Here is a 16,374-nt window from a genome sequence, read left to right as displayed (position 1 = left end):
AATGCACCAGGTATGGAGGCCCTGCAGGGGGTTACATGGCACCCTGAGAGCAGACGCTCCTTCCAGCCCCACAGCCTGTCCCGCCATGTATCCCAAACACACTGGCCCCTTGCCTGTCCACTTTGGGGGCCTGTTCTGGGACCTGCCAATTTTTCCCTGGCCTGGGATTGCAGCATGATCCTAGTTCCTAAGCTGCAGGTCACTCAGAACATATTTCCATGTGTGTGAAGTCTATTAAACAAGTGTCACATTTTCTAGTAAATCCAATAAATGCCTAAAATAAATCCAATAAGTACCCAAAGTAAAAATCTAAACTATGAAAACCTGAAATTAGGGAATAAACACCTAAAAAATACCTAACAATCAAGTTAGTTTAAAGGGGCTCCAAGGAAAGTGGCAATGATGGGAACATTGACACCATGGAAACTGGCAAACGCCACCAGGCCTCCCTTCCCTTCCCGCCCTCAGCCCTAGTCAATTTTTAACATTTACCAGCAGTATGACCTAAAACTCTGCCTTTTTCAGCTATCATTTCAGGCATACATCATATTCCTGTGTTTTGAGCTGAAATTTTCGTGCATTGTGTCTATGTAATTTTTTTTAAGGTTTTTTTTTTTTTGATGTGGAACATTTTTTAAAGTCATTATTGGATTTTTACAATATTGCTTCTGTTTTACGTTTTGGTTTTTTGGCCATGAGGTATGTGGGATCTTAGCTCTCTGACCAGGGATGGAACCCATGCCCTCTGCAGTGGAAGCAAAGTCTTAACCACTGGACTTCCAGGAAGTCTCTACACACTTTTTATATTTCAGAGATTCCTCATAATTTCATATCCACAAATGCTTCCTATTCTCTAGTGTGATCATGAGTTTGTTCACCTTTACCTTTTCTTCTATAGTTTCTTGAGATTGGCATGTGCTTAGTCTGTCATCTTAAACCATAACCACAATTCTTAATCTTTAATAATCTGGTCATTAAAATATTCTTTTTCTAAATGGAACTTGGTTATTCATTCTTGTATATGGTACCCAAATTTAAACAATCGTATTCAAACATTGCATTAACATTTCGGAACATAGCTGTCCAGTAATCTATGTTCTCTGGTGCAATTTTGTTGGAATTTCAAAGGAAACGCCATTACAACTTCTATTTCTTACTCTTGCTGGATGGACTAAACAATCAGTTGTTCTAAAAATGCTATTTGATGTTCAAGTTGTATTGGCTGATCTTCTAAACTTTTACAAACAACTTCCCAAAGTTGCCTTAACTCCAAGTGAGAAGGAGCATCCTTCTAAAAGTAAATATTGGTGGTCACCTGCAGGTACAAATTTGAAATGTGCAAATCTCCCAGGTTCCAGTGCTTTTCAAACTCAGGAAACAAGGCTTTGAGTTTATATGTTGAAATGTCATTGGGAGGGGGAAGAGAATAGAAGAAAAAAGAGACAGCAAAGTGAAGGCCAGAGCAAGGGAAAGACAAAAGGGAATTTGAAAGTTGAACATGGGCTGGGAGACTTAAAGGCGAGAGAGAAAATGTAAATTTAATATTCTTTTGTTTTTGAGGCTGAATTCCAAATACTGTGTTATATAAACGATTAAGAATGTGGATGAATCTTCCATATTTTAAGCGGGAAACAAACTTTACCGCAAAGCCATTATGAAGAATTGCTTTAAAACATTTCCATAAAATCAAAGTGCCTTTCAAGAGATTCCTAGGCTGAGAGAACTGTGTGTTTAGAACCAAATAAATGCATTCTTGGATTTCAAGCATTTATAAAGACATGTGATTTTACCAAAAACGTAGAAGCTGGTGTGATGGTTAGACATATTTTTTTATATAACATAAATCAAAATTCTCCCTGACTTACAGCAAAATTTCCACAGGGCTTGTATCTTTGGGAACACAAGCTACCGCTGTATTTATATTAAAGTTGAGCTTCCTGATACCCCTTATGATTCTTTTAATATTCTTGTTAATATTACTTTACAATATTGACATTTTGGATTTCAATATCTGAGGTCTTTACGCAAAGGGTGTCTGGGGATTTATTATCATTATCTTTCCCTATAACAAGGCAGGTGCTGAAATATGTGTTCTCAATGCATATGGAGAACATTAGATGGTGAAATTTTGAACAATGATCCTGGTAAAAAATCCAGTGTCCATTTGTAAGTGCTTCTCACATAGTTAATGTTCCAAACTAGGGGGGCACTTTCGGGTCATTTCCTATATCTTTATGTGTTTAGTTTTTAAGTTTTATTGGGATTTAATTCACATACAATGAAATGCACTTATTTTTAGCATAGCATTGATTAGTTTTTGCTAATTTAAGCAGCAATATAATAACCACCCTGCTCAAGATTTTCATCACCCCCAAAAATGCCCCTTGTACCCCTTTGTAGATAATTATTAAAAATCCCTACCCTACATCATAATTGACTTGATTTCAGTCACTCTAGATTAATTTTTGCCTGTTGTAGAATTTCATATGAATGACATCAGTGTCTAATTTTTTGCTTTTTTTCTTTAGCATAATGCTTTTGAGGCTCATCCATTTTCTTACATGTATCAGTGATTTGTTCCTTTTAATTGCTGAGAAGCCATCTGCTGCTTAAATTTACTACTATTTAGCTATTTTACCTGTTGAGGGTTCTGGCTTACTTCTAGTTTGAGGCTATTACAAATAAAGCTGCTATGAACATTTACATACAATGCATATCTGTGGACATAGGTTTTCATTTATCTCTGGTGAATTCCTAGAAGTGGAATTGCTGGGTCAGATGCTAAGTGTATGTTTAACTTTATAGCAAGGTGCAGTTTTCCATAGCATTGATGCCATGGAGAATGCAGCTCTTTAGTCTCTTTCCTGTTTGCCCATTTCTGTTTCCTGTGACCTTAAAAGAACCTAATTATATTAGTGAGATCATCAGGCAGTTTGACCTAACTCGGGACCTGTGCTCTCCTGAATGTAAACCATGCCTCCTCTAACCTGCTGACTCTTTTCTTAGATAAAAAGAAGACCAACTCTCTGCCTCTAAGATCCCTCCCTTCTGCCATCAAGCAATCCTGCAAGCAGATCACGCAGGGGCAAGACAGCTAAAGAGAGCAGTCCATACGCGATGGAGATGTAGAACCCAGACTCCCACCTTGAAGACTCACTGATTCTTCCCCCTTCCTCCCTTACAAACTCTCCTAGCCCACAGAACCCTCAGAGTTGGTCTCTGGACACGAGCCCACCATTTCCCCAGATGGCTGGCTTTTCTGATTAAAGCATCTTTCCTTTCTACTGATGCTTGCCTCTCAAATTACTGGCTTTTGGAGGTGAGCAGCCAAACCTGAGTTAGGTAGCAATGCCATTTCACAGTCCCAGAGTCAGTGTATGAGAGTTCAGTTGCTCCACAACCCCACCAACACTTGATATGGTCTGTCTTTTCAATTTCTCTCATTCTAGTATTTGTGTACTGGAGTTCTATTATGGCTTAATTTTCATTTCTAAGACAGATACGTTTAGCATGTTGCTTATTCCATTCATGTATCTTCTTTTGTGAATTGTCTGTTTCAATGTTTTGTTCACTTCAAGGTAGGCTGTTAGCATTATAAGAATTCTTCACATAGTGTAGATGTAAAATCTTTGTCAGGTGTGTGTATGGCAAAGGTTTTCACCTAGTCTTTGACTTGTCATTTTGTTTACTCAATGGTGTTTTTAATTTTGATGAACCCAGTTATGAGCTGAATTTCATCCCCACCCCCACCAAAAAAAAAATAAAATAAATAATACCTAGTCCCAATGCTTCAGAAAGTGACCTTATTTGGAAATAGGGAATTTACAGAGGTAATTAAGATAATTTATTTTTCAGTAAAGAGTCGGACACAACTGAGCGACTGAACTGAACTGATTGTTCAGTCACTCAATCATGCCCAATTCTTTGCAACTCCACAGACTTTTCCTTCTGTGGGATTCTCCAGGCAAGAATCCTGGAGTGGGTTGTCATTCCCTCCTCCAGGGGATCTTCCCAACTCAAGGATCAAACCCACGTCTTGTGCATTGCAGGTGGATTATTTACTTCTGATCCATCAGGAAAGCCCAATTAAGATTACATGAGGTCATAAAAGAACATCCCCAATCCAGTATGTTTGATGTTCCTATAGCAAGGGAAAATCTGACACGGGAAGGTGCACATGGGAAGATGTGACAATGACAGCAGGGAGGGGGTGATGCACCTACAAGCCGGAAACACCAAAGATGCCGGAAAAGGACGAGAAGCTTGAGGAGAGGCACAGACAGACGTCCCCTCCCAGGTCTCAAAAGGGACAACCCTGCCTACACCCTGATCACAGGCATCCCGCCTCCAGAACTACAAGGAAATACATTTCTGTTGTTTAAGCCACGAGCACCGCAGTACTTCGTTATGGGAACCACAGAAAAATAATACAGAACACATTTATCATTCTTCTCTTACGCTTAGAGCTTTTAGTGACCTAGCAAGTCCTTGTCTAGTTCAACATTCCTAAGATTTATTCTTAGGTTTTCCTCTAGATTTATATTATTTTTATATCACACACAGGCACACTCCACACATTTTCCTTTTCACTGGGTTTCACTTTTAGATTTTCTAATGCCTGAGAGAGCACTTGTTTCTTATATAATTTATAGAATTTATCATAGTTTCCGTTAACAGGGTAAATACACCAAGTGGCTCTTTGCCCATCTCTTCAAGTTCAACTCAGAGTAAGTTTTATTTCCAAAAGGATAAGATCTGCTGTTCTTTGGGGTCCCTCCCTATTAAGTTGGAGATGACCACAGCTAAAGTCTTAATAGCAATCACCGAGTTCCCAGCACAGCAGGCGCGAGAGTACTTAACCCTCTCTATCACTTTTTACCACTCTGGATAAATGTTCTGAAAACACTGAGAAGGAGATCCTTTCTCTCCTAGATGTACAAAAACACCAATATTTTCAGTGCACTTTCTAGCACTCTACTTCAAGAAAGGACAGAGCACCCTTTGACGAGTGCATCTCCACCTTGAGATATTAGTGTCTTTGTTGTAAGTTACTCTTATGGTACCTCTGCCTTTCATAGTTGGGAAAACAAAAAGCTTCTAAGGAAGGTCATGAAAGGGCCTGGGGAAATGATTCAGTAAATGTTCTCTATAAATCCTTCAGAATTCCAGTGACAGAGGCATGTGCTCTCTTTGCTAGTCCATCACTGAGCTACAAATACAGCATTGTTTTCTGACTCCTCAAGTTCTGTTGTGCATTAGAAGCGAGACTTCACTATACCAACTCTGAAAACTTCCTCCAGGGAAATGCCTTACCCTTGACTGACAGGTGTCTCCATGTCACCGTTGGCTCTGGTCTGCCGATAGCAAGACACAGCAGGGTCACGCTGCTCCCCTCATTCACGGTGACATCTGAGGAGATGTTCATGATCTGGGGAGGGACTGGAAAGAGACAGAGGAGAAAAGACATGTATGAGAAGGATTCTTTGCAGAAAAGGAGGCATCAGCCTCACATGCATTCAAATAGCATGGATATTATTCTCAATCACAATTTCAGTTTATTATGCTTGATTCAGCAAGGAATGTGACCATTAACACAACATGTACAGGGCATTCCTGGAAGCAGTTCTATGTAAGGTCTGGCCATAGCAGGAGGCAGGTGTGTGTGTGTGAGGGTGGCGTTCTGAGCAAGCAGTAACTGAAGAGACAGGCATTACTGACAATGGATGGAAAAGTAGAACCAAAGGAAAAATACAAAGTGCTTTTAAGAGTTCCTGTCTACCTGCGTGCAGCAATCTCATCACACTTCCCTCTCTGATCGCCCCTTCGCTTTTCCTCTTCTCTTCCTATCTGAAAACACACAGCTCATCTTTCAAGGGACATCAAAGGTCACTTCCCCTTTGCAGTTTTCCCTCACCTCTTCCCAAATCCTGAAAAGAGAACCCCCACCTCCCCTAGCAAAGGAACTGGATGTGTTGTCCTTACAGTTGATTATTTTACACCTGCTTCACTCTCTTTTATTCTCAGTTTATTTTTTAAAATATATGTAAACACATTTTTAATGGGAGTGCGATTGCTTTATAATGTCGTGTTAGTTTCTGCTCTACAACAATGTGAATCGGCTCTGTGTATATTTCCCCTCCCTCTTGAGTCTCCCTTCCACCCCTCCCCCATCCCACCCCTCTAGGTCATCACAGAGCGATGAGCTGAACTCCCTGTGCTGTACAGCAGCTCCCCACTAGCACTCTGTTTTACACATGGTAGTATATTTATGTCAATCTTCATCTTCCAGTTCATCCAGCTCCTTCCTTTTTCACCCCCACCCTACCCATGTCTATGCCTGTCTCTTTACCTAGAGAGTGAGGTGCTGAAAGATAAGGATGGAATGACATCCACCTCTATTCCACAGTGTCTGGCACAAGGCTGATGTGGGTACCTGCTTAACTCCTCTTTGAAAGAAAGATCCAAAAACCTATTGAACAAATCTGAAAACTAAGAGGGGTGGGGCAAAGCTTCTAATGGAGGATTTCTGATACTGAAAGCTTTCTTCTCAATGGAGTATTACTCAGCCATTAAAAAGAATACATTTGAATTAGTTCTAATGAGGTGGATGAAACTGGAGCCTATTATACAGAGTGAAGTAAGCCAGAAAGAAAAACACCAATACAGTATACTAATGCATATATATGGAATTTAGAAAGACGGTAACAATAACCCTGTATACGAGACAGCAAAAGAGACGCTGATGTATAGAACAGTGTTTTGGACTCTGTGGGAGAGGGAGAGGGTGGGATGATTTGGGAGAATGGCATTGAAATATGTATAATATCATATATGAAACGAGTTGCCAGTCCAGGTTCGATGCACGATACTGGATGCTTGGGGCTGGTGCACTGGGACGACCCAGAGGGATGGTATGGGGAGGGAGGAGGGAGGAGGGTTCAGGATGGGGAACACATGTATACCTGTGGCAGATTCATTTTGATATATGGATTTTAAATTGTTCTTAATAAAAAGATTAAAAAAAATAAAAATAAAAACAGAGAACAACAACAAAAAAAAGAACGGTTGGCAGAGAGAGGAGCTCCAAGCTTATATCTATGCTGATTTATTCCAACTGCCAGTTTAATTATGAATTAGCAAACAGGTAGAGTCCTAGGAGATTCCGAACCACCTGGGTCAGTGGTGGAAGAGAGTTATAGCCGATGCTTGATCCAGAAAACCCTGCAGCCTGGAGTTTTATGCTGCTGAGACCACAGAGGTAAGTCTTTTTCAAGGAGAAGCCATAAGTAACATGGAGAACATTTGCCATCATAAGGGAATCCACGTTAGCAAATAAATAAAATGTCCCTGGCTTATAAATCTGCCACGTTTTGGATTATTTCTGCATTAGGAATTGGTCTGAAACTTCATTGCACATATTTTACCAAAACACACAGTGGGAAAGAATAGTGTGCTTTCTAACTACATTGCACTCTCTTGAGAAAACCCTACTCCTTGTTTTTTCAGTATTTTCCAGCTTGTTAAAAAATCATTCCTGGCTTAGAAATGTCAATACTTTTTTCTCATTTTTATAAAGCAACAACTTCAGTGCGCCTTCCAAAATATTCTCAGAATAACATCCGCTTATTTGGACGGGTTAGGCTGTCTGAAGCGCTCTTTCTCGAGACCCAAGCATCTCACTTACTGTAAGGTGGACACAGCTGAGGCGGGAGGGTGGGGGGCATAGCTGATCAATGGAGGATGATTTAGGACATTGGAGCTGTGATGTCCAAGGATGGTTCACTTAGTACAGCCCCCAATTTAGAGCTACAATTTCCAGATGGGTTTGTCTGATAATTTAAAAGGTGCTGGGTTAGGAGATATTGGCAAAATTCTACAGATATTTGGGGGACATCCCCTTTTCCCAAAGTGTGTGGACAGTGCCCCCCACTAGGAGGGAGCCTCCTGGAGTGGGATCCTGGAAGTTGACCCCAATGTTTCACCAAGCCCCAGGCACTGCCCCCTATACCCTCTGCAGGCCCACACTGTCCTCTGTCACTTCCCACAAAGGAGGAAAGATAAGGACAGCATGAAGGGTGAGGGTTGCCAGCAAGACAGGAAACATAGACAGTAAAGTGGGAGAAAGGAAAAGTTTTTCTGTTTTCAATCATGGCATCATTATTAATACATAATATGTAATAATAGGTATTAGGGCTTCTCAGGTGGCTCACCGGTAAAGAATCCACCTGTACTGCCGGAGATGTGGGTTTGATCCCTGGGTTGGGAAGATCCCCTAGAGAAGGAAACGGCAACCCACTCCAGTATTCTTGCCTTGGAAATCCAGTGGACAGAGGAGACTGTTGGACTGCAGTCTATGAGGTTGCAAAGAGTCAGACACAACTGAGCAACCAAACCACTACAATATTAGGTATTGCTTATTAACATATGATTTGTTTGCAAATAGCTTACATGTGCATTATCTCATGACTTTTTCACAAATTATGAGATAAATAGAACAAATATTCTCACTATTAAAAATGAAGAAATTGAGGCATGGGGAGGGGTAAGAAAATTGCCAAAAATTATGTGGTCAATAAATGACAGAATCCCTTCCATTATATTGTGTCGCCTCTTTGTTTAACCTCCTATCAGTGCCCCAAACACAATATTTACATTTGCATTCTCTGCTTCAAAGGTCCTCCCACCACCTCTTCCTTCATGGCGATACCCACCATGAATGAAACCACCTCCTGGTCAGTCAGTTTCTCCAGTGAAGCCCCTGCTAGGAGTGCGGGGCCGCTCAGTCATCCTGGTCTTACCAGCACCAAGCTAGCAAAGGGAGGCGCTCAACACTTCTCATTTTATTTTCCATCTGAATTGAATTTGGCAACACTATTATGGCCCCTTTCTGTTTACATCATAACTTTTATATATATATATATATATATGAACATTTGGAAATGACTTTAAGTGCTTCTACCTATATTGACAAGAGAGCTTTGTTCAATTTTCAAACAAGTATCTGTGGCATATAAATCTGTCTCTCTATCATCTATCTATCTATTGTTAGAGATTATGAATATACAGATAAACACAAAAATGTATAACAATCTCACTAGAAATGCTGAAATGACCCAAAGAAAATGGCAGGACTCACATGAGTCTAATTAAAGGATGACAAATAGCTCAGTGTGTTTCCAGTCACATCTGCAGACACTGGGGACCCTCCCTGCAGGTCTTGTGTGCACCTGGTTATCTTCTCATTGGCGGTGGTGGATCACAATGTGTTCTCACATGACTGGGCAGATGCCTCACTGCACAATGACAAGGACTTCAGATTGTGGTCATTTTAGATGGATGGATGGGTGGGTGGGTTGATAGTAGACAGATAGATACAGACATATAGATACCTATACAGATACAGATGTAGATATAGACATAGATAAAATATTATCCCTCTCTCTTATATGCATACACACACACACACACACACACACACACCTACAGAGAAACAGACAAACACAGTAGTGTCAGACTGCAATTAGTATCTTGAGGAAGGAAGGTATCTTGGGCTCTGGGTTACCAAGTGGTATTTGTATGTTCTCTCTGTACTGTCAGCATGGCTGACCGCTCTTAAAGATACCCGTGTGTCTTACCCACAGCCCTTCCTCTCCAGTCTTGCTGCCACTGGCTGAGTTGAGAAGCTCATCACCTCTTCCTCGGAATATTACAATTTCCTCACTTCTCTACCCACCTTCATAGCTCAGACCGCATACAGCCACCACCATTTCCTCTTAAATATTGCTTTTGCCTAACCCCCAACCTTTGTCCCCAGCTGAGACTATGGAGTCCAAACTTTTGCACAGGATCTAGCAAATCATTCCCAGCCTGACCATAGCCTCGGCGCCAGCCCCCTCCTTCCCTGACAAGGAACCCCATGTCCTCTCTGGGGCTACACCTTTCTCTCCTCCTGGTGCTTTTACATACCATGCTCCTTCTGCAGGTAGACACCCCCACTTCTATGCCCTAGGGGCTGCTCACCTTCTACACTCAACTTGAATATGAGCTCCTTTATGATGCTTTCACTGCTTCTTCTGCCCTCAAGGCATTCCTGTTTATGTCTTTATCATATCATTTATCTTTACCACTAAGCTCCATCCATGGACAGAATCTGCAATATTCATCCTTGTGTTCCTATAGTATAACAACAAGCCTGACATGAAGTAGCATCTTTCCCCAAATGTAGAGCATAATTGTGTAGTTTTTTAAAGTGTGTATCTTGAATCTGCCAAGTATTCTCCACCCTAGACACTTGACATCTGCCCTTTCTCCTCCCTGAAATACTCTCTACTTTATTCTTTTTTTCAGTTATAATGTGTTTTATTAACATAGATCACAGTCTCCTTTGTGAATCATTACATATGCCTCCATGGCATTATTTTCAAAAGCTGTCCAGTCCAAACTCAAAATATTTATGCGCCCTCTATTGCTGCCTTTGGTTTATTTTCAACCCAATCTGTGATGCAAACAATTTCACGCTCTGAGATAAAAAAGTATTTCTAAAGCAGAACTGTTTCTCTGTGCAAAGGTAACTGGGGACAGAACTCTGGATATACTGGCCCCACCCTACACAAAGGTGATCTGACAAGACTGAAACAGTGTGTGAGAGGCTGTGCTCCACAGCTTAGGTTCTGCAGTTGGTAAACTTGTGTAGCCTTGGGCTTAACCCCTCTGAGCCCTGGTTCTCCATCTGTAGAATGACGAAGATAGAATTGGTCTTAGTTGCTATAAGAACTGCGTGTAAATGTGTATAGCATGCTAGTACAGTGCCTGGAAATAAGTAAGTGCTTAATAAATGTTAGCTGCTTTTGTTCATATTTATATATGTTGTTAATATTATATATGGCATTGAGAATCTCATAAATAGCTTGGTGGTGGTGGTGGTTTAGTCACTAAGTCATATCTGATTCTTTGCATCCCCATGGACTGTAGCCTGTCAGGCTCCTCTGTCCATGGGATTTCCCAGGCAAGAATACTGGAGAGGGTTGCCATTCTCTTCTCCAGATAAATGACTTAATCTGTGCCTAACTGCTCATTCTCTCAATCTCGATTCCTTCCATTTTAAGTCAAGACATATAAATGAAGTTTGCCTTGGATAGCAGGGACAATTTCATGATATATGCTTGCAGAATAAAAAGGAAATACTTGATAAATAGTTATTCATCTCTGCCTCTTCATCTGAGCTGCTGAACCTAAGTGAATGTGTAGGGAAAATTGCATGTTTCTATAAAGAAATGGTCTGGCTCTTCCATATCTATTTTCTTTCAGGGGGGTGCTGCTTCTATTTCCAGAAGGAGCTTCAGCACTGCGCCTCCCTGTTTCCAGGGCAGTAATTCCACCTGTTAAAACTCTTCCCTGTTTTAAGTGTTTTAAGACTGAATGGCACAGTCAAAACAAATGAAAAAAGAGAATCTTATAATTTGGAGTCATAGAGGCTAAAGTCTGAATACCATGTTTTTATTGGCTACACAGGGTCTGAGTTGCAGTTTGTGGGATCTAATTCTCTGACCAGGGGTCGAACCCAAGCTCCGAGCACTGGGAGGACGGACTCTTACCCACTGGACTACCAGGGAAGTCCCTGCATACCACTTCTTTCCAACTTGTTTTTGTGTGATGAAGCCCTTGAAGTATAAGCTTCCTCAACCATAAAATGGGTAAAACCAAAAATATTTGCCACACAGGAATGTGGAGAAAAAATTAGAGATAATGATTGCAAAGAGACTTAAATACTTATTATTTTCGTTTTTACATTATGATTATATTGTCATCACCCCCAGGGAATAACAAAATATTAAGAGACAAGGGAAAATGAATATAAATATGAACTGCATTCTAGTACATTTTTAAACCTCAAGGCTAGTTTATAAAAATAATAGACTTTTAACGCCTCATTGTTTTATTCTTCAAGGATTACCTTTTATTTTGTGTTTTAACAAGGAAGATAATTTCATAAACTAGAGTTAAGACTAATTTGGGAATTACAGCAAGCATGCTAGGCTTGGTCATGCCGTATTTTCTACACTAAATAGTATGATATGGTGCAAAGAGCATTCCACCAACTGTCAGGAGATGTGGACTCTAATGTTGGCTTCTCCATAGCTGTGTGACTTTTTGTAAATCAGTTAATAGTTCTGGCTTACGATGTGGGTGTGTGTGATGTGTGTTTCTGTGTGCATGTGTGTGTGTGTTTTATGTATGTGGTGGCGGTCTCTTTTATTTATTTGGTTAGTTTTGAGTGAAGAAGTTAGATTGTGAATTCTTAGGTCCATTCTAGTCTAAATTCTGTGAGATAATTATCTTCTAATAACACTGCAAGTTCAAGGTGGCTACTCTGGGGTACAAAGTAGTGGTACCACCACCAGGAGCAGTAACAAAATATCGAGTGTTTATTTATTTGAGCCTGGTATTAAGTGCTCTTATACATCATTTCCTTCAGTCCCCAACATATCCTTAGTAAAGTCTCTCTATTAAAAAATCAGCATAAGGGTAGATATCTACATCAGTGGAAAAGAAATAAGTGTCCAGAAATATACCCATACATTTATGGTCCATTGATTTTCAATAGGATGTCAAGACAATTCAATGAAGAAAGAATAGGCTTTTCAACAAATCGTGCTGGAACAACTGGACAGCCACAGGAAAAACAATGAAGTTGGACCCCGACGTCACATCACATACAAAATTAACTCAAAATGCATCACATAGCTATATTTAAGAACTAATTCCTAGAAGAAAGCAAAGGTGTGAATCTTTGTGATCTTGGATCAGGCATGATTTCTTAGATATGACACCAAAGGCCCAAGCAACAGAAGAAAAGAAATAGGTAAACTGTACATTACTGAAATTTTAAAAACTTTTAATTGTATTCAATTTGAAGCAAAGTTTGTGCTTCAAAGGATACTATCAAGAAAATGAAAAAACTCCTACAGAATGGGAGAAGATTTTTACAAATAATATATCTGATAAGGAACTAGTATCTGAAATACATAAAAGCAAAGGCAACACAACAAAAAATACAAACAACCCAATTAAAATGTAGACAAAGGGATTTGAATAGACTTTATTCAGTGAAGATACACAAATAGCCAGTATACACATGAAAAGATGTTTAGCATCATTATTCATTACGAAAATGCAAATCAAAACCACAGTGAGTTTCCGCTTCACATCCACTAAAATGGCTATAATCAAAAAGACAGATAATAACAAGAGTTGGTGAGGAGGTAGAGAAATTGGAACCCTCCCGCATTGCTAGTGGAATTGGAAGATGGTGCAGCCGCCGGACAGTGTGGCAGTTCTTCAGAAGATTAAAGATAGAGATACCATGCGATTTACCAATTCAACTCCTAGGTATACGCTCAGGATGAACGAAAACACATCCACACAACATATTTTACACAAATGCTCATAACAGCATTTTTCATGGTAGACAACAATTGGACACAACCCAGACTTTCATCCACAGCTGAATGGATCAACAAAATATAGCACATCCATACAGTAGAATACAATGCACCCATGAAGAGAGACAAGGTTCTGATGCTTTAACATGTGTGAGCCTTGGAAACACTGTTACGTGGAAGAAGCCAAACACAAAAGGCAATGTGTTATGTGGTTTCTATTTACATGGAAGTTCCCAAATGGGCCAATCCATAGAGACAGAAACTACACTAGTTGCCAGGGGCTGGGGAGAGGGCAAATAGGGAGAGGCCACTCATGGGCCTGGGTTTCTTTCAGGGGTGATGCTCTAGAATTGGACAGTAGTGATTGGTCAGCAATCTTGCGCATAGACTAAAAGTGACTGGATTCTAGTCTTTAAAAGGATGAATTTTCCAGTGAAAAATTACATCCCTATAAAGACCCTGTTTAAAACAAACAAAAAACAAGTCCTATCAGCTCTTGAGTGGTAGAATCAGACATTCTTGCACTAAGGAGAGAGGGCAACCTCCCACATGTGATTCTCAGGAAGTGCGTCCTTCCTTTATGATAGTTCCATGCATGTGCTTAACTCTTCAGTATTTGTTGCTTGCCCACTGTCTCCCCTCCTTTTTCAAGACAGCTAGCCATGTGTGCTCCAGCCAAGTCAGCCTCTCTGCAATGCTCAAGGTACCCCGTGCTCACTCACCGTCCCACACTATTACCTGTGCTGCGTTGTCTGCCTGTGAGCCCCTTCTCACTCATCTGCCTGTTCAAGTCCTACTCACACCTACACACTGATACTGAGATACAGCACCCTCCTCCATCACCACTCTGCATCCTGAGGGTGAGTGTTGGGAGGTGCTCTGTGACTTCCTATGCATAATGATGTAATATATTCATTCTAAAATTTACACGAGTGTGTAACATGTCCTAGGATTATTTTAGCGATAGAAGAGAGGACAAGTCCCACTCTCATGCCAACTGTAGAGCTTGGTGTCTACAGGAGAACACTAGCACTGACACATGATCATGGGAGTTAACATGTGATGGTGCTGTGGGTGTGCAAGATACCAGGAAGGCCTGTGACAGGGGTCCTTCCCGGCCAGCGGGTCTAGGTGAGGGATTTGTTCTGAGCAGACCTGGGCAGAAGGATCAGCATATGTAAGGGTTACATAGAGACAGGAAGCAGGGTGAGCTTGGGGGAGCTGTGGGTAAAAAGTAAAAAGAGGAAAGCCATGCAAGGTGAGGCTGGACAGGCAGAGGCCAGAACTCATGGGTTTGTGGAGGAAATGCTAGGAGTTTTATCCTTTTACAGGAGAAATGGAGGGCTTTAAAATGTTGGATGATGGTGGTGATGGTGGTGATGATGTTGGTGGTGATGATGGTGGTGGTGGTGGTGGTGATGATAACAATGGAGGTGGTGATCATGACAATGATGTTGGTGGTAATGTTGGTAGTGATGGTGGTGGTGATGATGATGGTGATGATGCTGGTGGTGACAGTGCTGATGGTGGCAATGGTGGTGATGATGATAAGATGATAACGATGGAGGCAGTGATCATGGTGATGATGATGGTGATGATGTTGCTGGTGATGTTGGTGGTGATGATAATGATGATGATGGTGGTGATGATGATGGTGGTGATGGTGATGGGGTGATGATAATGGTAATGATGGTGGTGATGATGTTGGTGGTGATGGTGGTGATGATGATGGTGGTGATGATGGTGATGATGTTGCTGGTGATGTTGGTGGTGATGGTGATGATGGTGGTGATGGTGATCATGATGGCAGTGGTGGTGATGATGATGACAAAGACGGTGGTAATGAGTGTTTGCGGGAGGACAGATTACATTGGGAAGAGGGCAGAAGTGGGACAGGAAAGCTAGCTCAGCTGTTGCCAAGTAGGGAGGTGGTGATACCTTAGACAAGTGTGGTATAGCAGGGAAGATGAGCAGAGAGGGAGATGTGAGAGACATTTAGAGGTAGAACAAGCAAAGTTTGGGGAGGGTCAGGATCTGTGTTAAGCATTAAAGCACTTCTCACAGTGCTCTGTTATCAGTGTCTCTCTCACCTACTGGGTGAGAGAGAAGAGAAGAATCTTCATAAACAAGGATAGCTATTTGTTCATCTCAGCATCCCTAGCACCAATCCACGTGTGCTGGATTTAACTGACAGCACAGAGAGGCTCCTAGAAAACACAGTTGTCGGAATCCAGGGGGCAGCCAGGGAATTGGAACTGGGTCAGCCTGCGTGTGGTCACACCCCAATCCTTAAGAGACAGGACCAGCTGATGCAGTTTCAGACTCTGACTGTGAGCTGAACTCCCTTTGTGCCCTGGTGTGATGTGGTTTTATACTATCCTGGCTAAGATTAGACCTGGGGGGCTTTGACTGATTTTCTATTCTTGGCTCTAGTTTGATTCGTGGAATGTAGGGAAGGAGAACAAATGGTTATGAATTACACATGAATATACTCTGGGGACCAGAACATCCCCAACCCTCCAAGCTCCATTGAGGCCATTTGTGATGATTGTCTCCACTCTCTCTTACGGAACCTATTTATAGACACAGACACACGTCTCCTATTTTTAATTTGCACGATTCAAGCAACTGACCAGGATCAGAGAACCTCCATGCTGTCAGAGTCTTTCTCTTCTGTTGGTCTTTCTGGGGCAGGAGATGCCTCCCTCTGGAGCCTTCTTTTGTCCTGTCCTCTCTGACTCTCCACCTCCCCCTGAGGGTTCTGCTTGCCACACACACACTCAGAATCTCAGGGTTTAATTTACATCATGCAGTTTTCAAGTCAAAAATGGACCTTAGGGGATCACCTAGCTCAACCTCCTCATTTTGCAGCCAAGGAAACACTCGTGTCCTAGCCCCAGTTATGTCAAGCATGTGTTGTGAGCTGGCGGGC

General features: G+C 41.4%; 1 protein-coding gene across 2 annotated transcripts in view; it reads right to left on the bottom strand.

Annotated features, from left to right (window-relative positions):
* Nucleotides 1–16,374, bottom strand: part of LOC102266224 (opioid-binding protein/cell adhesion molecule) — a 525,900-nt gene that overhangs the window by 100,110 nt on the left and 409,416 nt on the right. For both annotated transcript variants that reach the window (XM_070365105.1, XM_070365106.1), the window contains exon 3: nt 5,314–5,439. In XM_070365105.1, coding sequence (XP_070221206.1) covers nt 5,314–5,439 — 126 coding nt within the window. The remainder of the gene's footprint in view (nt 1–5,313; nt 5,440–16,374) is intronic.

The sequence above is a fragment of the Bos mutus genome, chromosome 29, assembly GCF_027580195.1.
Source record: "Bos mutus isolate GX-2022 chromosome 29, NWIPB_WYAK_1.1, whole genome shotgun sequence".
NCBI classification, from domain to species: Eukaryota; Metazoa; Chordata; class Mammalia; order Artiodactyla; family Bovidae; genus Bos; species Bos mutus.
This window is presented reverse-complemented; position numbering and strand designations above follow the sequence as displayed.